We start from the raw sequence: 23,858 nt of genomic DNA on the forward strand, positions 1-23,858 counted from the left end.
AAATGTGTGTATTAAAGACTAAATCAGACACAATATTCTTCTAAGCACAGGCATTATCCAGGCCAAAGCCCTAAGTCTATTTAATATAATGAAACCTGAAAGAGGAGAGACATCTATGGAAGAAACATTTGAGGCTAGCAAATGCTGATTTAATAGATTTAAGACTAGGTCCAATTTACATAATATAAAAGTGCAGCAGATACCACTGCTGCAGAAATGCATCCTGCAGAGCTTGAAAAAATTATAGAACATGGTGGCTATACAAAGCAACAGATTCTCAGTATAGATGAAACAGCTCTATACTGGAAGAAAATGCCAGCTAGAACCTTTATTGCAATAGAAGAGAAATCTATCTCCGGTTTCAAAGCTGTGAAAAATAGGCTAATGCTGTTGCTGAGGCTAATGTATCTAGCAACTGCAAGCTAAAGCCTATGCTTATATACCATCCAGAGAATCCTAAGGTTCTTAAAAACTATTTAAAGTCTAGCCTTCCAGTTTATTACAAGAGTAATGCAAAAGTCTGGATGACTGATACAGGTGAGGATTATTGCAGGGAACAGAAATTTTCCTTTAAGATTCTGCTACTTGTTGATTATGCTGCAGGCCACCCCAGAGGTCTGACTGACTCCTTCAACGAAATTCAAGTTGCCTTCATGCCTACAAATACAACTTCACTGCTGGAGCAAATGGATCACGGTGTGATCTCAGTATTCAAACCTTTTGAAAAGCCTATAGCTACATTAGATAATTATCTTTAGGAGGGATCAAAGAAAAATAAATTAAAAGCTTTTTGGAATGGCTTCACTATTTTGGCCAAAATTAAAACAATTAAAAATGCATGAGAAGCAGTTAAAGAAACATGTTTGAAAGGTGTTTGCAAGACACTCCTTCCCATACTCACTGATGATTTTGAAGGTTTTGAGGATCCATTGGAGGAAATCACATCAGCTGTTGTTTACATGGCAAGGGAATTAGAACTGGAAGTCCAGCCTGAAGATGTTGAAGAATTGATTGGGTTGCATGATGATGTCCCACTCTCACTGAACAAGAAGCATAGGAGCAGGAAGTACTGTATCTGATGTCAGTCCAAGGTCAAGGGCTGTTTGACATCAAATGTAAATGAAACAGAATCCAAACAGTCACAGTAGCAGAAATGGTAAAGAATCAAAGGGTTAAAAAAAATCCAGTATTTACAATAGCCAACTTGGGTCATCAAGAGGGGGACTCAAAGGTTGCTTCCAGTAGTTTGACTGGATAAAGCTGGATAAAATGTTTATGAAGGCAGCCAGCTCAGCCAACACCCGTATTCCAGAAAGTATTTAAGGAGTGTGTTTCACAGCTGTGTGCATGTAGACTTTTGCTCTGGCTGGGGTGGGGGCTTCACCTTTTTCAGGGACTGTGGCAATAGCAATAGCAATAGCTAGTACATTTCTCTACTGCTTATCAGTACACTTAAGCACTCCCTAAGTGGTTTACAATGTGTCAGCTAATTGCCCCCAGCAAGCTAAGTTCTCATTTTAGCAACCTACAAAAGGATGCAAAGCTGAGTTGTTGTTGTTGTTGTTATTAAACTTTATTTATAAAGTGTTGTAGGTTTACACAGCACTGTACATAAGATAAAATAAAATGGACCTGCCAATAGTGTACATTCTAGAAAATGGAATATAATACAGAATTAATTCATGGAGTCCCTGGGATCAAATTCACAACCAAGCTCTGCACAGCCAGTTCCAACGGGTGGCTTCCAAAGGCTTCCCGAGAGGAAAGTGGCATGTTCCCCGTCTCAATGTATTGAGGATGAGCCCAGACCAGCAATGGGGGTAACCCCTCCACCTCAGCTGCCAGCTCCTGCTAAAATCCTGAGGAGATGTGGATGGATGCCATTTCAAAGTGTCAATGACAAATCTGGAATCGTTCCAGTAAAAAAAAGTGTGAATGCCCCCTTGGAAGACAAATTCTCCAGGGGTATGGCAGATGAAGTCCTAACTGCTGAGGCTCTTCTGTTATTTGAAGAATAGAAAAGGCTTTTCAGAGAATAGGAAGCTCTGTCTGATGATATGGCTCAGCCCAGGGTACTGATGACTAAAGAATTAGAAAGAATCGCTGAAACAGAGGACACAATTGCATTTTGAAAAAGGGTCAATCCCAATTTTGAAAGAAGTTCAAAACTAAATAGAGGCCTACACAATCAAATAGCCTGTTACAGAGGACCTCTTAGAGAAAGGTGAAAGATATTAATGAGGCAAACTTCATTATTTTCCTATTCCAAGACACCCCCTCCATAACCATTGCCATCCCCCCCCCTGAGTCCTTCAGATACATAGCCACCAACATCATCAACAGCAACGTCAACCCCTCTAAGACAAAGAATGAGATTGTTTGAAATTTCCAGTGATGAGGCTCAACTATCTCCTGATTTTCTACAATAAATCACCATCATTTGTCCATATATGCAAGAATCAAAATATTTAAAGGTGGGGTTTTGCTCATTTTACTATACAATACTTTTGTAAATTTAAAAGTAAACTTTTGTTCATTTTACAGTACTTTTGTGAAATCTGATTTAATTTTTTTTATCATTTAATCACTTTTTAACTTTTATATTTTGCAAATTTTAACTGTCGTTTTACATTTGTTCTAAGCTGCTTTGAGTCCTGAACTGGGGAAAAGGTAGAATATAAATATAACAGCAGCACAGTCCTACTCCTAATCCAAATGAGGACTAACTAGCATGTTCTCTTATCAATATGAATCCCCCTCAAAAAACCATAATGGAATCTGATATTATGATTCTACGAAAAAGCAGCTATCAGCACAAAAGGTGTGTAACAAGTTATACTTTTGGTTTCAATGCTGTTACAAGCAACAGATTACTGTTCAAACATTGTAATGAGTAATGAGAATGAATTTCTTCTAGAAAGTAACTTTTCAAACTCATTTAATTGAAGGGGGCTTATTTTTAGGGTGTATATATTTTGGATCCATATATTTTATTTTAATTCTGATGGCAGCCATGTTGTAGTGGTATTTGTGCCAAAGGACACTTTAAATATTTGATGCCATTAAACACTTAAATGAAATCAATTAATTAAAGTATAATTTGTGTCCAAGGCATATTTCTCCTTTAAAGTCATCCATGGCTACTGTTTTAACAGCTCAAAATAGCAACAGGCAAATGAACTGGAATAAATCCTCACCTGCTTTCATGGAAACGACCAAAAGAGCAAGATGGACAGATTTTAAGCCCAAAAGTGATGCTTTCAAAAATGACCTCAGGCTTGGGGAAAAGTCTTTCACCTTTTTTTACTTTGATAAATGCAGGAAGAAAATTCCTGCCAAAGGGCTTGTTTTTCTGTATGTTTCTCAAAAGAAGCCACTTTGGGAAAATGATGGATTTTGACAAAGTTGAGGTTTGTGTAAATGGAACCTAGATTTCACGACTCTGCTTCCAGTCCGAAAGCATTTTGAAATTTAGTAACACAGAGCCCTCTGCTGGTTTCTTTTCTCCCTCCTATTTGTTTGGACGGGGGATGGCCAAAGAATACCAGATGCTGCAGGTTATATTTCAGAAGAAGGCAGTGACAAAACACCTATGAAAACCCTAAGAAATTCAACATAAGCCAACTGGAGACTTTACCACATGAGCAGCTCCATTGTTGCAGCAGTCACATAAAGGGAATGTGTTGCTTGTAGAGAAGCCACCACACTGTTCTGAAGCTCTGCTACTGTGATTTAAGTCATTTAGAAAGAAAGAAAATAAATAGAAAATGATCAGCATGCTTAGGAATAGTGAGAGGAAGAGGGACAGGAGAGACATTGATGCCACATGACTAGCAATCACGCAACTACCCCGGAAATGACATATCGTACTTGGGGACTCGCACCCTTGCCAGGACATTGATGGATTCCCCCCATCAATTAAAAGGGACAGGGTTGGGGACACAGCAGCTATGGGTTGGATACGTCATCATGCAATGAGTATTGCCAAAGCTGCTTCTTTCTTTATGTGATCACGGTTTAAAAACTGCATGTAGTAATGTCTTTGAAGTTATATACATAGGTAAAGGTAAAGATATTCCCCTTTGGCAAGGTTGTCTAGTCATGTTCGACTGTACAGGGCGATGCTCATCTCTGTTACTAAGGACTTTATCACACGGGGGGGGGGGGAATCGGGGGATTCAAAAGGTATTATCCAAGGAAAGTTGTGTGATCGCAGCCAAGATTATCACAAGACATCACAATTAGCAATAGCAATAGCAGCTTCATTTATATACCACTTCATACTGAACTAAGCAGTCTCTAAGCGGTTTACAACTGTAAGCTAATTGCACCCAACAAGCTGGGTACTCATTATAGCGACCTTGGAAGGAGGCAAAGCTGAGTCAACCCTGAGCCCCTGGCTGGAACTGAACTCACAACCTTGTGATTTGTGAGTGAGTGGCTGCAGTACTCGCATTTACAGGAAATCCCTTGAATGATCTGTTGTTGGTTATTCCCTGGTTATTCCCAGGATAAGCCCTCTATAATTGCAATGTGTGTGATAATCTTAGTTGCGATAGCACGACTTTGCATGGATAATGCCTTCTGAACCCCTTGATTTTCCCCTGTGTGATGAAGTCCTAAGCCAAAGAGCCAGTGTTGTGAAAGACAATTCCATGATCGTGCACCAGTTTGAAAACTGGAGATGATTCCTATACTTTTAATGGTTGTGTAGAGGAGGGAATTTCAGCAGGTGCTGTTTATCAAGCACCCAAGTAACACGCAATCCCTGCCGGAATCCCCTCTTTTACACAAATATTAAACACAAAGTTTTTAAAGAACACCCTGAGGGTGTTGTACAGTTTTAAAGTGTATGGTTTTTAAGTGCTTTTATCTTTTAAAAATTGTATTCTATTTTTTAACTAGTGATCTGTTTTGATATTGTAATACTTTAATTCTATTTTAATGGTCACTTTTGTACGTTTTTAATTGTCCTGTGCTTTTAAATTGTAAGCCGCTTTGAGTCCCAATTTTTGGGGGAAAGCAGGATATAAATAAATGTAATAATAATAATAATAATAATAATCCAAGAGCTCTCACCAGTTTTCACTCCAGCTACCCTCTTCAAAACATAAATTTGTGTCAAACATTAGTGAGTTTATGCTGGAGGCCACCTTGAGATGATTTACCTCTAAATCGTGGGCAAATAAAGGACACGTTCAGTAAAAATGACTGTCAAAAGGGATCTGAAGAGAGGGCAGTCCCGGGTTTGTTTGTATTAATATTTATATTACAAGATAAATAAGATACTCGAGTGACTGCTAACATGTTGATTGTTTTAATTTATTCATACTTGTTCTTTTCTCTCTTTTTTTGTATATGTTTGAGTCCTTTTTATCATACATCCTATCTTGCATCTTCTTTATCTTCTGTATACCTTCTCTATACTTGATATGAATAATGTATAAATAATATAAAAAGTACAGATATATTCTTGTTCTTGAGTCTCCTTCGCTTTCCTAGAATTTCTGTTACACTATTTCTTTTCTCTAGCTTCTTATTCCCACCGCCACCCATTACTGTGTTTCTTTATGTAGCTAAAATCTTAATTTGTATTTTTTTTGTAAAAACTTCATTTGTATCAATGGTCAGGCTCCCCTCTCCTTCCCCCTTCATTCCCTTCTTCCTTTTTCTCTTCTTTTCCTTTCCCCTTTTTTCATTCCTTCTCGTCTTCCTTTTTTCTTCCCCTTTATTCTTCTTTTTGCCTTGTTGTCTGTTGTTCTTTTTAAAGGACATAGAGTCACTCTAAGCGACAAGAACATGAAGTTAACAGAGGAGCCAAGAGAAAAAACAACTGGCTGGATCTTGTATTGTCTTAAAATATTTTAAACACCTTTTATCTTTTTAACTCTATTTTATTTTATTTTTTATGCAATCTGTTTCAATATTGTCATAATTTAATTCTGTTTTAATGTAACATTTTTCTGTGTTTTTAATTGGACTGTGTTTTTAATCTTGTAAGGTGCTCTGAGTCCCGGTTGTGGGGAAAGAACGGGATATAAATATAATAATAATAATAATAATAATAATAATAGAGGTAGAATTCAAAGATATAGCCGTGTTAGTCTATGGAATCAGTATGTAGAGAGACCTTGTAGCACCTTTGTGACTAAGGAGTTAATCACATGGGGACAAGTGTAAATGGGGTTTATCCTGTGAAAATCGCACATTTGTGATTAATAATAATAATAATATTATATATATATATATATATATATATATATATATTGATGTTGGGAAGCTCAAATGACTCCTGGAAGAGGGAGGGAAGAGGAGAGTGGTTTTGTAAGTCAGAAATAATAATAATAATAATAATAATTATTATTATTATTATTATTTTGCCACCCACTCACACATGCCATTTATTATTATTAGGTATGTATATATATATATATATATATATATATATATATAATTATAAATACATAATATATTATGATACTTATTTTGCCACACACATACATATATGTCATATATTATTATTTATGACATATATATTTATATATAATTATCTATAATAATTATAATAATAATATATCATTATTATTATTTTGCCACACACATACATGTGTCATTTATTTTTATTAAATACAGTACATAATATATTATAATTATTTTGCCACACACATTCTGTACATATACATGTCATATATTATTAATTATGAGATATATTAATTATTATTATTATTATTATTATTATTATTAATATATAATAATTATTATTTTGCCACACACACATGCCATTTATTATCATTAGGTATATTATTATTATTATTATTATTATTATTATTTTAATAATAATATATATTATAAATACATAATATATTGTAATAATTATTTTGCCACACACATACATATATATGTCATATATTATTTATGGCATATATATATATATATATATATAAAATTATTTTGCTGCATGCAAAATATGACTGTATATTATTATTATTTATGACATATATATATATATATATATATATATATATATAAAATTATTTCACTGCATGCATATATGTCATATATGAATATTATTATTATTGACATATATATGATGGTCTCTTGGAATAATTCGACCCGCGTCAATCCTTAGTTACAAAATTTTTAACTAAGTACACTCTACTGGAGGATATTGTATTATTGACATCTATGTCATATTATATATATATATATATATGCCAATGTGGCAAAATAACCATAATAATAATTATATAGTATATATTATTAATAATAATATATTGCCACATCATATATGTCAATTATATGTGATATAAAATGATAATAATACTAATATATAGTATATATTAGTATTAATATATTATTAATAATATATTTTCTCTCTCTCTCTCTCTCTCTCTATATATATATATATATATATATACACACACACACAGACAGAGAGAGAGAGATGCGCCGTACGTTGTTGTTGTTGCTGTTATTACTCCCACAACCCTTCCCTCTCCCCCCTGAAAGGGTTTGTTTTGGCCTTCCCATTGGCCCCGCCCCCTTTTTACTTCCCGCTGCCTAGCAACGGCTAGACCCTCGTCGCGTTCCGTACCTGGTTCATTTCCGCTTCCGCCGTTCTGTGGCGTCTCTGCATTTCCGGCGGCGGCGGCGGCGGCGGGTTGTGAGTGAGCAGAATGGTGAGGCTGGGCTTTCTTGGAGGGCGGCGGGGCCTGGTTCCTCCTGCCGCGAGGAGGAGGAGGAGGAGGACGGGGAGCGGGCTGCCCCCCTGGCCCTTCCCTCTCCCTCCCCGCCGCCCTCGGTCCCTTTCTGCCTTGTCATCGCCTCTCCTTCTTCCTGAAGCGGGTGGGCGGCGGGAAGGGGCAATCAAAGGCTGCATCAAGCCGGTTTGGCACCGCTTTCAACAGCCATGGTTCAAGGCTAGGGAATCCTGGGACTTGCAGCTCTTTCTGACAGGGAAGGCTAAATGTCGCACAGAACTACAGTTCCCATGATTCCATAGCATTAGATCCTGGCAGCTGAAGCGGCCTCAGATAATCAAACTGGATTATTTCTACAAGGAGCGTGTCTTCGTGGCTCAGGGCCATAGAATCATAGAGTCAGAGGGGACTCCAAGGGCCCTGATCCAGTCCAGCCCCTTTATTCTGCCATGCAGGAACTCCCAGTCAAAGCATCCCCATTGACAGAAGGCCATCCATCCTCTGCTTAGAGACCTCACTCAACTACACTGAGATGTATGCATATCTCCCACTGCTGAGCTGGGACAATGGAGGGTATGCGTTCATTGGGGTGGAAGGAGGGGAGAAGGTGTTGGTACTGGGCTATTCATATATTTTGCTTTAAGCAGAATCCCTGGGGTGGCTAAAGCTCAACGAATCCGTAGACAGTGACATGCCAGGCATTGCCCATTGGCACAGTTCCACACTCTGTGTACTCGCATGCCATTGCCCTGCTGTTCCCATAACAACAGAGCACAAAGTGTGGATGCCAGGGGCTGCTGATAACATACATAGTGATTGGAGGTGTCTGCTCTTAGGAGCACCATGAATTTAAGTCAGCTAAAAACAACAACAAACATATAAGTATCCCTGTCTGGGAGATGTCATCTGGGGTCACAGGTGTTTAAAGATGCAGCTGATTCTGCAGAAAGCACTAGTATAGAAATGAGAGTGTTTCTGTCTAACTCTGTGCCCTTGAAGAGATTTTGGACTTCGGCTCCCAGAAGCCTCAGCAATGTTGGCCAATGGTCTGGGATTCTGGGAGCTGAAGTCCAAAATCCCTTGAAGAGTACAATTTGGGGGCCACTGTATATATCTTAGACTAGATTCCTGGAAATGAAAATAGGTCTTCAGGCTTAGTCCTTGTGAGCATTGGTTCAAACTGAAAGGCTGTTTAGTCAGAGGATGAAACCAATTGTGTGTTTTTTCCAGCTAAACCTGATCTTCTGTTGTTTTCCCCCCATTAGGGTCAAAGCCAAAGTGGTGGACATGGCCCTGGAGGTGGCAAGAAGGATGACAAAGTAAGAAAGAACATAGAAATATGGGCTTTTATGTGGGAGGGATGTCTGATGGTCTTTCTTGTGAAATGCAGCACTAGAGGTGTTTTTAGAAAGGTTAGCCTGTGTTAATTGAAAAAGAGGTTTGCTTTTGCCTGAGTCTGCAGGGAAGGGCTAGATTCTGCCTTTTCCTGTCACTTACGCTTCCCAGGGTCCCATAAGTAATGTAATGTCTCATTTATATGTTAAGAATTGATACTGGGTTAACAGTGCAGCAGTCCAGTTTTGTGACTCTTGTCAAATGCTTTTACCAGTTGCCTTTAGGAAATGTACCACTTTGGACATGATTATTATAAATTGATTTGTAGCCAGGAATTACCCATATTGCTTCTCCTTCAGTGTGACTATGAGGGGAAGATTGAGTGTGTTTCTGTTTTTCATTCAATGTATCTCGCCCTTTAGTGTGGGCAAAACAAATTATGGCTAATCTTAACAGAAACATTTAACCAGTCCTTTTCACCAGAATAAACTGTTCTACCTGAAGCCTCTTCTGTACTGTTTTCTGTTCTTTGTAAAAATGACACTTGGCTAGTCTTGAAATCTATCTCAACAAATCTAAAACATCTTGCTTATTTTTGTCATTATTAGAGCCAATTGAGTACCCTTTGGCGCATTAGGAGGTTTTTGTAGAATAGCTTCAGAAGCACAGGTTATTTCTCCAGATTTCCTAATGTCAGGCTACAGTGTGAAACATTAATGGTAGCAGCAACATGGAAGGGATGCCCAGGATGCATTGTCGCAGCCAGATGGCTGGACCTGAGATAGTCAGAAGTGGTATTTTCGATGGCACTCAGGACACAACGATGAATTTGTGCTTGGGGTATGTCTAAGAGAGAAATACAGTCTGCTCTCCACATCCCCAGATGTTTTTTATCCATGGATTCAGGCATGCATGGTTTGAAAACATTTTTAAAATACGTAAATTACAAAAAGCAAACTTTGATTTTGCTATTTGATATAAGGGACACCATATTATTATGCCATTATATTCATATTCAGCATCCACCAATTTTGGTATCCATGGGGGGTCCTGTAACCAAACCCCAGTATATTCCAAGGGTCCATTGTATTAATCCCTAGCTGTTTTTAGGAGCTACAGATTGGTATTTCTATCTTAGTTTTCCTCGATTGCATGGTATGAGCAATTGTACATCATGGAGATGAAGTATACCCTCTTCCAGTCCCCCTCCTCCATATTTCTTTACACTGTATTGCTAACTATGGCTGGCCCTCTGTATCAGCACACTAGCCATCTGCAGACTGAAGCTTCCACAGTTGGCTCCATCCCATTATTCCGGGCACAGTACAAGGTGTTGGTTATCACCTATAAAGCCCTACTTGGCCTGGGTCCAGTCTACTTGAAGGAACGCCTCCTCCCATACAATCCTTCCCGTACAGTCCGATCCTCTGGGGAAAACCTTTTACAATGTAGAAAGACCAGACTGGCAGTGACCTCCCAGAGGTCCTTCTCTGTCACCGCTCCAAAAGCTTGGAATGACCTGCCGGAAGAGATTCGCCAATTATCCTCACTCGAGGCTTTTAAAAAGGCGTCAAAAACCTTTCTCTTCCGGCAGGCCTTCCCCGATTGATAATGTCCAGAACCATTTGAATCCCCCTCCTTTTATTATTTTCCTTTTATTATTTTCCTTTTATTATTTTTCTTATTTGTGGTTTTTGTTTTTAATTTTTGATGTATTGTTATGTGCTTTTTAACCATGTTTTACTGTTTAATTTTACAGTTGGGAGGAAGGGTTGGGCCGGGTCTTGTGGGGCTTGTTGTTTTTATTATTGTGTATTGTATGAACTTTGTTGTTACCCGCCTCGATCCTTAAAGCGGAAGAGGCGGGATATAAATAAATATTTATTATTGTTGTTGTTATTGTTGTTGTTGTCAATGGGGGCGTGTGTATGCAGCTGTGCCAACATAGCCATATGCATATCAACAGCCACTGATGGTAATAATAATAATAATAATAATAATAATAATAATAATAATAAGTTTTATTTATATACCGCTATTCCAAAGATCATTGCGGTGAACAGCAAGGAAGCTAATTAGCAAGTAAGTAATGGGACTTGAGGTCTGGCATTTTTTATATATGGTGGGGTGTCTGGAACTCAACCCCCAACAAATCAGAAGGCCAACAGTAATATCTAAATCCTATTGTTAGTCTCAGTTATAATAAACCTATTAAAATCAGTGGAAGTTACTTAAATCTTGACATTACTATATTACTGTTGATTCATTAAGTCTGCCTTAATTGGGGGCTAACAATAGCATTTGAACATCTTCCCCATTCTGACTCTTTCTGCTTGATTTTTTTAAATAAAAAGGACAAGAAAAAGAAATATGAGCCTCCAGTTCCAACCCGAGTTGGAAAAAAGAAGAAGAAAACAAAGGGACCAGATGCTGCTAGCAAACTTCCCTTGGGTAAGAACAGTTAGTTTGTGTTCATCTTGGTGAGCAGCCATGTTGAACAGTAGCACACATGCATTATATACAGAAGGACCCCAGTTCAGAACTGGGCACCTGTGTTTTAAAAGCTCAGACAGTGGAGCTTATGTTCCTGTCTGATGTTGTTCAGTTCAGATGTCCATGTTATTGTTGTGTACCTTCAAGTCATTTCCAAAGTACAGTGGTACCTCGGGATACGAAATACCCAGGTTACGAAATTTCCGGGATACGAAAAAATCCCATTGGAAATCATTGTTCCGGGTTACGAATGTATTTTCGGGTTACGAAAAAATTTTTTGGTGCTTTTCGGCGCTTTTTCGCACGAAACGCGGCTTTTCCCCATTAGCGCCTATGGCAATTCGGCTTACGAAGGCTTTTCGGGTTACGAAAGCGGCCGCGGAACGAATTAATTTCGTAACCCGAGGGAGCAGTGTATAGTGACCCGAAGGTAAACCTATAATGGAATGTTTTTGGCAAGGTGTCTTCAGTGGGAATTTGCCTTTGCCCTTGCTTTGAGGCTGAGAGAGTGTCACTTGCCCAAAACTCACCTAGTGTGTTTCCATGATCGAGTGAGGATTCGGATCCTGGTCTCTAAAGCCGTAGCCCAGTTCAAACGATTATACCATGCTGGCTCTCCAGATCTCCATGCTTTCACCAAAAAAGCAATGCCCATGGGTAAGGGAAAGATTAAGGGAGTAGTTTAAAGTCATTCCAATTCATGGTATGGCATAATGGAGAAAAAGCTCGGCCAGTTCTAACAATAGGTAAAGTGAGACAGTTTCCACTAACAGATGTGAGGATATCAGCACCATCAACAAAAGACACAACAGTTTGTGCCTCGTTATCTGCTCTGAATTCCTTGTTTGTTTACTGTCCTTGGGCATGGTGGATATTGCTGTCCCATTATGCAGTGCTCAGTTAAGGTTCAGCTGATATCTGTGCATGGAATGGAGAGGTGGCATGATCTTGTCCATTGCTTCGGACAGCAAAATGTCTTATGCCAGCAGTGTGTTAAATTGCTGTTCTCCCCACAACGTCATGTACACAGACCTAATATTTTATCTCAGATTTTAACTTTCTGTTGTTCTGCATTTTTCTTTAATTATAGTAACCCCTCACACCCAGTGCAGACTCAAACTGTTGAAGTTGGAAAGAATTAAAGATTACCTTTTGATGGAAGAGGAATTCATCAGGAATCAGGAACAGATGAAGCCTTTGGAAGAAAAGCAAGAGGTAGGTTTTGAAAAACAAGAGTTTCCCTCCACATCCCCAAATTATCTTCTTTTCTCTATTGGTTTTTACTCCATTGTAGCTCAGACCATTTTTAGCATAGTTTCCACCTTCTCAGGTGGAAAGTTCATTCATGTAGGACAGTCTTCCTCATCCTAAATATCTGGTTCATCAAATGTCCTGGTGTTTTACTTTTATTCATTATTCCTCTCACTTTTTGGAGAGAAAATGAAGGTATTTGAGAAAGTGAAGTTCCAGAGTTTAGTGTGTGTTGTGAAGGGTTTTAATATACACTGACGTACATCGTTGCCTTAAGTCATAGATATGAATGGTCTAGATTACCTAGAGGGTCATAGCACATCATCACAGGCATTATATTTGGCAATTTAAAGTAATGATCGTGTCAATAGACAAGAACCTATTCTTAGTTTCTCTCTGCTGTCTCTGTGGAGTATAAATTTTTGTAATACACATTTGTTCTAAATATTTATCTAATTTAGAGGTCGGAAAACTGTGACTTACAAGGCCTCTGCATCACCAAACAATTTTTGCAGCCTCCTATGGGTCTCTCACATCCTCAAATTCTTTTATTTATTTGTTTATGAAATGAAAATGAAACTTTCTAAAAATTCAAGATACCCATTACATCTTCAGGTAATGGCAGTATTGCCAGCCCTTGCCAACCTGTTTTAGATGGGTCCCCAAAAAATGGTGAAAATAGCCCAAATTCCCCCTGGTTGCACCCTCATAGTATGCCGAAATAGCTCTATTTTCCTCTTCAGCCCCTCTCAAAATAGCTTCATATTGTAATTCTTGGAGAGACTACAGAGGGAAACAGAGGTTTGGGGAGGGGTACAGGATTATGGGTTGCTTTGGGGTTGGAGGTCGCATTTTTTCATAAAGTTGGTGGTTTTCTGCATGATTTGGGGACAAAAATTTACCAAAATGTCTCACTGTTTATTTTTAAATTGGGGAGTTGAGGTCTTTGGGGAACTATGGGTGCTTTAGGGAACATAGAAGTGAGGTCCAGGGTCTGCATTTGGCCCATGGGCTATACAGTTGTCCCTCTGGATTCGCAGACTTCAGATTCGTGGTTCTGATTATTCGCGAATGGGAAGGCAGGTACCGGAGCTGAAGAGAGGCAGGCGCCAGCTTGCCTTTCATCAGCTTCAGTCCCCGCCCTCCTGTGTCTTCTCAGCCAGTTGAAGACACAAGAAAGTAGGGTGGATGAAGAGAGGCAAGTGTGTGCTTGCCTCTCTTCATCCACCCCTCCCTTGTGTCTCAGAGCCAGCTAGAGGGACTGAAGGGCGAGAGGATGAGGAGAAGCAGGCACACGGCTGCTTCTTCTCATCCCCTCGCCCTTCAGTCCCTTCAGCCAGCACTGGGAAGGGACTGAAGGAAGGGGGGATGAGGAGAAGTAGGCACACAGCTGCTTCTCCTCATCCTCTCACCCTTCAGTCCCTCTAGCTGACTCTGGGACAGGAAGACACAGGAGAGCTTGGAGCTGAAGAGAGGCAAGCACGCGTCTGCCTCTCTTCATCCACCCTGCCCTCCTGTATCTTCAACTGGCTCTGAGAAGACATAGGAGGGCGGGAAGATGAAAAGAAGCAGGCGCACGCTTGCCTCTCTTCAGCTCCAAGCTCTCCTGTGTCTTCCCAGAGCCTGGTTGGGAAAGGGAGAAGGAGCCTCCATCCCCCATCGCTCCCTAGGCTGTCTGGGGGGCGATTGAGCAGGCAAAGGGAGGAGGATCCATCCCCCCCCCCCCCAACTTCTTCCCAGCTGGATCACTGCCTGAGCAGCCTAGGCACTGATTCAGCTTCGGGGGTTGGAGGCTCCTCTCCCCTTTCCCTGCCCCATTGCTCCCTGGGGAAGGAAGTGATCGGGCTCTGCATGCTCTCCTTCCTTCGTTCCCAAGGCATGAGGGGGGTCTTCAGGCCCCTCTCTTGCCTTGGGAAAGGAAGAAGAAGGGCCCAGCCCGCCCTTTATCCTTCTCTCCCAAGGCCTTGCTAAAGGAGGAGGCAGTGGCCAGCCAGCCCTCTTTCCTTCCCTCCCAAGGCATGAGGAGGGGGGATCATAGACTCCTCTCTTGCCTTGGGAAAAGAACAAGAAGGGCCCAGGCACCACCATCCCTCCGGGACTCTATACCTGCCCTATCACTCCCTCAGCTGTCTGGGGAGCGATTGAGCAGGCAAATGGAGGAGCTGGCTAAAGAGACAGGAGGGTGGGGGGTGAGGAGGAGGCGTATTCCTGCTTCTCCTCTTCCCCTCGCCCTTCAGTCCCTTCCCAGCGCTGGCTAAACGGACTGAAGGATAAGGGGAAGAGGAGAAGCAGGCACACACCTCTTTCTCCTCATCCCCTCGCCCTGCTGTCCCTATAGCCAGCTTTGGGAAGGGACAGGATGGCGGGGCGATGGGATGATGGGAGGCAGGTGCATCTGTGCCTCTTTCCCCTGACCTCCTGATTCTTTAACTGGCTTCCCAGAGCCGGTGAAAGGCAGAGAGGGTGGGGGAAGAGCTGGGCAAGCTCCCTCTGGCCCCTCCCATGCATTGGAGTGAAAGTGGGCGGGGTTTGTTATTCATGAATTTTTCATATTCGCGGGGGTCCTGTTCCCCTAACCCCCACAAATATGGAGGGACAACTGTATTATGCCCATTCTTGCTCTTGAGGCTTATGGAGTGTTTTGAGTAAAGAAAAAATGTTTTTAAAGGGCTGTGTGGGGATGTAGTCTCCCAAGGTCTGGTGTGGGTTTTATGCAGCCTCATATGTAGTGGCTTCAGTTTGAGGTCCTTGCCCTTTTAGCACGCATGTGTTTCGCCTTTCCCTTTGTTTGAAGAATTCAGGATGCCAATAAATTGGGAACTCATCAGTCTGGACTGTAAAGCAGACATAGAGGGTTGATAAGTGATGAATTTATGTAACACATGATCACAGTATATTTTTATCTGCAGGAAGAACGATCAAAGGTGGATGATCTGAGGGGGACACCAATGTCTGTGGGAACACTGGAGGAGATAATTGATGATAATCATGCCATTGTATCCACATCTGTGGGATCAGAGCACTATGTCAGCATTCTCTCCTTTGTGGACAAGGACTTGCTAGAGCCAGGCTGTTCAGTTTTGCTTAATCATAAGGTAAGTCATAAAATCTTTGGAGAGGTTTAGCCCATCTGTGATGCAAAGCATTGAAAATGGGTAAAATATAACAAATATTTTATTTTTTTTCCTGTGATCTTCAGCCAAACGAAACTGACATTACATTGGCAACAAAGAGAGAGTCTACTCTTATAGGCTTACAATCCAAAAGACATACCACACAAGAAGAACAGAAAGAAGACGGAAGAGGAGAGCAAAGAAACTTAGGCACCCATATTTAAAAATTAAAAGTTCTTCTAGTGATGAGCTTGAATAGAAATACTGTATATGCTCAACTATAAGTTGACCTCATGTATAAGTCGAGGACAGGTTTGGGGGCCAAAATTGTGGGTTTTGATATGACAGTGATAAGCCAAGGGTAAAACCTGAGGGCATGTAACAAAGGATCTAAAAGATGAAGTAAAGGAAAACAATGACAAAACAATTAACAAAATTCCACCAGGCTTAATTGTTTGTGCTCACACTAAAGGCTAAATGGAGAGGATAAGAAGACAGATGAGAGAGTAGAAGAGGGCCAGTGTTTCCGGGACTGATTACACTCTTGCCTTTTACCAGAGGATGGTACCCCTTTTTTTATAAGAGTTACAGTACTTACATGTACCCATGGATAAGTCAACTTAGGGGGGTTTTGGTTCAATTTTTTGACTAAAGTTTCTAGACTTATACATGAGTATATACAGTAGTTGAGCAATAGAAAGAACCAATGGAGATCATCACTCAGCAAAATGATAAGACTTGAGGGAGGGATGGGTAACCATTATTTTAGACTTTGCTGAGCACATAAGAGGGGTGAGGGTCGGTCTCATGTCAGCTTTGGGTCTGAAACAATTCCCATCTAGTTTTCTGAAATTTGCTGGACATCTTTGTCAGAGAAATAAGGTGCTTGCTGCTGGCAAATGGATTTCTCGAGCTCATTTTGACCAGATGAACTCTTCCACAGATCTATATTTCCCTTGCTTGTAAATTAATGGAACAATAATTCAAATCAATGTGTTGCTTTTAAATGTGAATGACATGCTGCTTTATTTATTAATGCTGCTACCTATTATTTTGTTCAGGTCCATGCTGTGATAGGAGTCCTGATGGATGACACAGACCCATTAGTAACGGTGATGAAGGTAGAGAAAGCCCCACAAGAGACATATGCAGATATTGGGGGCTTAGATAACCAGATTCAAGAAATCAAGGTATTCATTGTTCTAGCACTCATAAGCTGCCACACATTTTTGTAATGCCACACAGTCACATTTTATGTAATAATATTTTTTAAGATGCAATTTTAAAAAAAACCTCCCTCAGTATCTTTGATAGGTACTGTTGCTTAGTCACTTTTCACTTAAAACTCCAATAGTATTTTGTTGACCAAATGAGCAAGAACAAGAGGTGATCAGTTGTCAGTCTTTCTGTTAACTTTTGTTTCATAACCCTTTCCCAGGAGGTTGTGCATTTTGACCTTAAAGTATGTTGTTGAGGAACTTGTGGATTTCTGGGGGGTTGGGATTAAGAACAGAGCTTGAAAATGATATCTTGTGGATTAGATTTTCCAAATCCCTTTGCTAGAATAGCCCAAAAGGACTTTTCCAAGGTGTGGCCTACAACAAGTAGTCCAGACTTGTTTCTCAAGGTTCTATTTTTAAACTTGACACTTAAGCTATTGCATCATATTGGTGGTCTAGAAGAAAATATTTGAATTGCTGGCATTTGCTATTTTAAAATGCACAATGTAAACATCTTTGGAGAAAGGAGAGCAGAATTGATCAGGCATACATTTTTTGTCTGTAGGAATCTGTGGAGTTACCTTTAACCCATCCTGAATATTATGAAGAAATGGGTATAAAGCCACCTAAAGGAGTAATTCTGTATGGACCACCGGGCACAGGTACTCCTTTTCTGTTTTTCATATCTTTTTTATGAAAACTATATGTAATAGCATTTTTTTTTAAAAAAGCTTACCTATAAATATTAAAGCTGTCCATGTCACCGAAGCCTGTATTTCATCATGGTTTAAATGTTCATGAGTATTACAGATGTTCTATCTGAAGATTCAGGGTAGATTACTGCTGTTCTTGTTGCTAGCACTATTCTTTATAACTAGGTTGCCTGGAAATATTAAGTGTACACAGTGGCTTATGTGCTTGCTGAAGAAGGGCTAAAGCTTAGTGGCAGGGGGGGGGGGGGGGGGTTGGAATTCTGTTGGTTAGTTCCAACTACTGTAGATTACATGAATAAGGAACTACTAAAAGCATCATCACAAACAATCCTATGGAAGAGAAAAATGGGAAACATCTGAAAAAGTCAGTGTGGCTGCACAGTAGACTCAGGGAGGAAATGAAAAGAAAAAAGAGGTGAATCACCAAGGAACAATTCAGGTGTGTAGCCAATGCTTGGAGGAATAGTGTAAAACTCCAAATGAGCTGAGACTGGCTAGGCAAGAAGGGAGCAACAAAAAGGAGTTTTCCCCCCAAATATGTAGAAAGCACAATAGTGACAAAAGAAATGTTGAGACTGCTGCTCAGCAAGAATAATAAAATGGTAACAGATCACAACTAAAAGACAGAACTGCTCAGTACCTATTTTGTTTCATCCCCCCCCCCAAACAATAAAAGCACTGTTTCCATGTATCAGCAGAAACCTTGATAAGGAATCAGGGTTGCAAGTCAAGTTAGATAAGGAGTTAGTCAGATATCAGCTAATGAAACTAAATGAGTTCAGACATTGGTGCTCTCTTCAAAAAAGAGGATTCAGGAAACTACAGGCCGGCCAGCCTGACCTCAGTATTAGGGGAAATTTGGTTGTTACAGGAGTCTGTCTGCAAGTATCTTGATGACAATGCAGTAATTAGTAAGAGCCAACATGAGTTTGTCGAGAACAAATCCTGCCAAGCTTGACTTACATCTTTTTGCCTCCTGTCTGCCAGAAAGCTGGGCATAAAAAATTGTATTCAAATCGTAGTGCCCATCTTAAATGTGTATTTATTTCAAGGGAAGTGCCTGCATTGTTTGTTCGATTAACTTCCTGAGATAAGCTTTCATAAGCAGTATGTGCATGGCTGTTGATGGTAGGGTGACTTGGAGATCACTCCTTCATACGGTCACCATATAAATCATAGTCAAAGTGACAGCAATTAACAATAACAAACAGGAATGTTTTCAGTAATTCTGAATTGCAAATATGAATCATATCTGTGTAATACAGATGAGTCCCATGTGGGTACAACTCTTACTTTTCTGTGTCTTGAAAATCAAACAGGTAAAACATTATTGGCAAAAGCAGTGGCAAATCAGACCTCTGCCACCTTCCTAAGAGTGGTAGGTTCTGAACTTATACAGAAGTACCTGGGTGATGGTCCAAAACTTGTCCGAGAACTGTTTCGAGTGGCTGAGGAGCATGCCCCATCAATAGTTTTCATCGATGAAATTGATGCCATTGGTACCAAAAGGTAGGTACAGTATAGGAAATTAATGTAACTTCCACAAATACATTTCTGTCAATTCACTTACTTATTTTTATTTTATTTTATTTTTTGCTTTCTCTAGTTACTGGTATGATTTGGAAAGCAAAAGAACTGTGTTGTGTACTGCTTTCCCCAAAGGATCTTTATCGTTTCCCCTGCAGGCTTTTTATTTCTGGTTTCTCCATAATTTCAGCTTTTTTAGGGCAAAGGTTTTACTTTCATTAGTGTAGGATAGGGATGGAGAACATGTGGGCTTCCAGGTCTTGCTGACTACAACTTTCACCCTTGTTCATCATTGGGTGTGTTGCCTAGGGTTATTGGGAGTTCAGCAGCATCTCAAAAACCACATGTCCTGCACTCCTGTTATAATGGTAAGTTTGAAGATACTGTGATCAATTCTCATATGCTTATAGGTGCCAGAACTGTCCAAGCTGTTATAGCTGAACTGTTGGTACAGTTTGCTACACTTATAGTAGTAATCACTGGGGAGAGTCTGTAACTCAGTGGCAAAGCACATCTCTTGCATGCCAAAGATCTTAGGTTCAGTCAAAAGGCTCTCCAGTCACAGAAGTAGGACATAATCCCACTGAAATCATTGAGAGCTGCTGCATGTCACTATCACCAATATATGGATCACAACTGTGTAATTCAATATAAAGCAGCTTCCTAGGTTTCTAAAGCATTGCTTTAAAAACAAACAATCACAGCATGGTGTGGAGCAAATTGGTAGAGAAAATCCCCCCTTTCCTCCTTTCATAGTATTAGAACCAGGGATTGTCAGTTGAAGCTGAATGATGGGAGATTTGGGGAAGACAGAAGGTGGTACTTCTTCATACAAGGTATCACTAGTAGTGGCAGTCATCCTTCCTTTGGCAACAAACCTAAAAGGACATATGTAGGTGTAGCAGGAGTTAATGCCAGCACCAACAAGATTTCAGTGAGCGTTGTCTGTGTGGTTATTGCTTGTGCCTCAACTCTTTTTGCCTGTGACTTGTTGATGACTTTATTGTATACAAAAACAAACATTGTCTTTCTGGATGCCTGTGCATGTAATTTTGCTTCTGTTCCCTTTTATTCTTGCTTTAAAGGTATGACTCTAATTCAGGTGGTGAAAGGGAAATCCAACGAACAATGCTGGAGTTGCTGAACCAATTAGATGGATTTGATTCACGCGGAGATGTCAAAGTGATTATGGCCACTAACAGAATAGAAACATTGGACCCAGCCTTAATCAGGCCAGGTCAGATACTGTTATTGTATATTGTTTGTTTCACACTTTACAATTGCCTCAACACTTAAAATGCTGGGGTTTCTAAATGAGCAAATAATAGCATTTCTGTAGCTTAGTTTAGTTTAGCTTTTAATTTTATGTCATCACTATACATTCAGCAGGGGTATCAGGAGCAAAAAAGGCACATTCCTTCCCTGGGGAGCTCAGACTTTTGAAGTGCAGGAGATGAAATAAAGAGAAGCAAAAAAGAGGCAAATCATTAACAAATGCCACTCTGTATACTAGATCTCAGAACTTGATTCAAAGATATATTATAAGGGCTGTGTTGCCCCATATGAGTCATCTTGGGCACTGAACACTTCAGGGGAGGTCCTTCTGTTGGTTCTGCCATGCTCAAGGCATCTTTGGTAGGGAAGGGAGAAAGGGCCTTCTTTGTGGCTGCTCCCAAACTATTGAACATCCCTTTCAGTGGAATCTAAAACACACTCCCTCTTTTCAGCTGCAGGCAAAACCTTTTTTTAAAAAAAATCCAGCCATCTTTCAGAAGTTAACTGGCTTTAATGGATAGGTGCTGTGTTCATCTTCAATTTTTTATTGTTCTGTTTTTAATATGTTTTTTAATTCAGTAGAATGTTGATATTACAGTTTGTTTAATTGTATTTCAGCTTCCTAAACCTTTTGTTAGTAGTAGTAGTAGTAGTAGTAGTAATAATAATAATAATAATAATAATAATAATAATAATAATAAATTATTTATATCCCGCCTCTCTACAAAATGCAATCTGGGCGGCTTACAAGATTAAAATATACAGTCCAAACCCTCAACCCACCCCCTCTTAAAATACAATTAAACAATGTAGAATTTAAAACATAAAACATACTTAAAAACAATACAATAACTATGGTGAAGTCAGAGGTCAGCAATTAGATTTTACCGATACCTGTTTTTATCTATTTTTATATTTATCTGTTCTGATTATGTTGGAAGCCATCCTTGGGTCTCAGTTCTGGAATAAGACAAGATATTAAATAATTGGTTTGTATAGGAGATGACCTGGAAACCTTAAATATTTTGAGGTGCATTGAAAGAAAAACAAATCCATCTGAGGTACATAATATTCTGAAATCTTCAGAAGGAAGGCAGTATATTAATAAAGTAAATAGAAATGCACAGCTTATGGAAACTGAAGAGACCAGATATACTTAATTAATCATGGAAGAGTCCAAAAAAATTAATTATGCATTCGACTGTACAGCTGTGGGAACTGTTTCAATGACAAAACTCTTTAATTGTAGCAACAAAATGATTTTGTCCTAAATGTGAAACTCCTTCCCAAGGTTCAGTCTACCAAAAATGTGAGCTGGCTGAATTTTTATTCCCTAGGACGTATTGATAGGAAGATTGAATTCCCTCTCCCGGATGAAAAAACCAAGAAGCGTATTTTTCAGATTCATACCAGCAGAATGACTTTGGCAGATGATGTGACTCTGGATGAACTGATAATGGCGAAAGATGATCTGTCTGGTGCAGATATTAAGGTAAGAGTCTTTATGCAGACTGAATTTTCCCCTTCTAAGTGCTCTGGCCAGAAAAGTTGATGAGCACTCCTGACTTTAGAAAAGTTTTTTAAAAAAAGAATTAGTAACATTTGAGAAGCCAAAGGCTTTCATAGCTGGCATCCATAGTTTCTTGTAGGCTTTTCAGCTATGAGGCCATGTTCTAGAAGAGTTTATTCCTGGCATTTCGCAAGCAGCTGTGGCTGGCATCTTCAGCGAATGCTGGCATAGAAGAAAGTGGGGTATATATACTGTTGGTTGAGAGGAAGTGATTTACATGTTGATCTGTGTATTGTTCTATTGTGGAATGGCAAGGCCTCGCGGTGTCTATTTAATTAATGATCCATTATCTGCTGGGGACCCCACCCCCTTTTTTTAGGACTGACAGCATGTGCATAAAATGCTGTTTGGAAACACTGAAATTCTAGACCATGCCAACAACTATCAGGTCAGAATGCACAGGGAAGCCATTGAAATCCTTAAACACCTGGACAACTTCAACAGGAAAGAAGAGACTCTTAAAGTAAGCAAGGTTTGGCTACCAGACACCCTGAGGCCTTGCCATTCAACAACAGAACAAAACACAGCTTAACATGTAAATTTCTTCCTCTCTACCAACAGTATATATACCCCACTCTCTTCCATGCCAGCATTCTGTGAAGATGTCAACCACAGCTGCTGGCGAAATGTCAGGAATAAAGAATACGGCCTCATAGCCCAAACAACCCACAAAAAACTATGAATTAGTAACTGTCTATGTTTGTAAGAAAAATCACCCAAGTTCATGGGAATCTTTCCTAATTCAAGTAGATAGTGGTCAGTATGCCTTTCTTCCCTCTGAAGCATAGGTTTGCAGCCTGAGTTGAACAGTGCTGCAAAAAGTGGTAATCTGTTTACTTATTTGAAAGTTACTTTTTCATATAATTTGGTACAAATGAGATTGATAATATTCTAACACAGTGATGGTGAACCTATGGCACGCGTGCCAGAGGTGGCATTCAGAGCCCTCTCTGTGGGCACATGTGCCATCGTCCCTGCACAGTGTTTGCCAGAGTTTGTTACTAGAAAGCCAGAGGGACATGGCACTTTGCAATAAATAAGTGGGTTTTGGGTTGGAGTTTGGGCACTCGGCTTCTAAAAGGTTCACCATCACTGTTTTAACACATGTCTTCCCTCCTTGGCAGGCAATTTGCACAGAAGCTGGGTTGATGGCTCTGCGGGAACGGAGAATGAAAGTAACAAATGAAGACTTCAAAAAATCTAAAGAAAATGTTCTCTACAAGAAACAAGAAGGCACCCCAGAGGGCCTCTATCTTTAACTTTCTTTTTCTCCCTGGGGTGAGGAAAATTACTGGAACCTTCTTTCAGAATACAGAAAAAAGCATGACAGATTAAGGCATTGGTGGGGAGAAAGAAGAGCTTTTGCCATTTGAACATGAAGTGAATTCTTCTGTATTGTAATTTCATTCATTGTAAAACACTTTGTCATTAAAAAAAATGGTTTCCAAGTGAAATGGAATAATTAGATTAGAAGTTAAGCAAAGATGGTTTCTAATGTTTGTGCCCACTTGTCCCACTGCCTTTTAGTCCTCCTGTCTGCCTCTGAAATCTTTCACCAGGCTCTGTAACATGTGTAACTTGGTCTAGGGTACAGCTACAATTGGCTGATATTACAAATGTGTATCTCCACAAAGTAGGAAGGGGTGAAAATTAAGATCTTG

At 39.8% G+C, this 23,858-nt stretch overlaps 1 protein-coding gene across 1 annotated transcript; it reads left to right on the forward strand.

Moving 5' to 3' along the window:
- The first annotated feature begins 7,602 nt into the window (after positions 1-7,602).
- On the forward strand, positions 7,603-23,651 carry PSMC1 (proteasome 26S subunit, ATPase 1). Its single transcript, XM_042442344.1, has 11 exons — positions 7,603-7,679; positions 8,966-9,019; positions 11,390-11,486; positions 12,619-12,743; positions 15,689-15,874; positions 16,954-17,082; positions 17,678-17,774; positions 19,145-19,334; positions 20,438-20,589; positions 21,965-22,119; positions 23,322-23,651. Exons 1-11 carry the CDS (start codon positions 7,677-7,679, stop codon positions 23,454-23,456), a joined length of 1,323 nt encoding a protein of 440 aa, XP_042298278.1. The 5' UTR covers positions 7,603-7,676; the 3' UTR covers positions 23,457-23,651.
- Positions 23,652-23,858: the final 207 nt, after the last annotated feature.

Source organism: Sceloporus undulatus, chromosome 1, assembly GCF_019175285.1.
Source record: "Sceloporus undulatus isolate JIND9_A2432 ecotype Alabama chromosome 1, SceUnd_v1.1, whole genome shotgun sequence".
Classification (NCBI taxonomy): Eukaryota; Metazoa; Chordata; class Lepidosauria; order Squamata; family Phrynosomatidae; genus Sceloporus; species Sceloporus undulatus.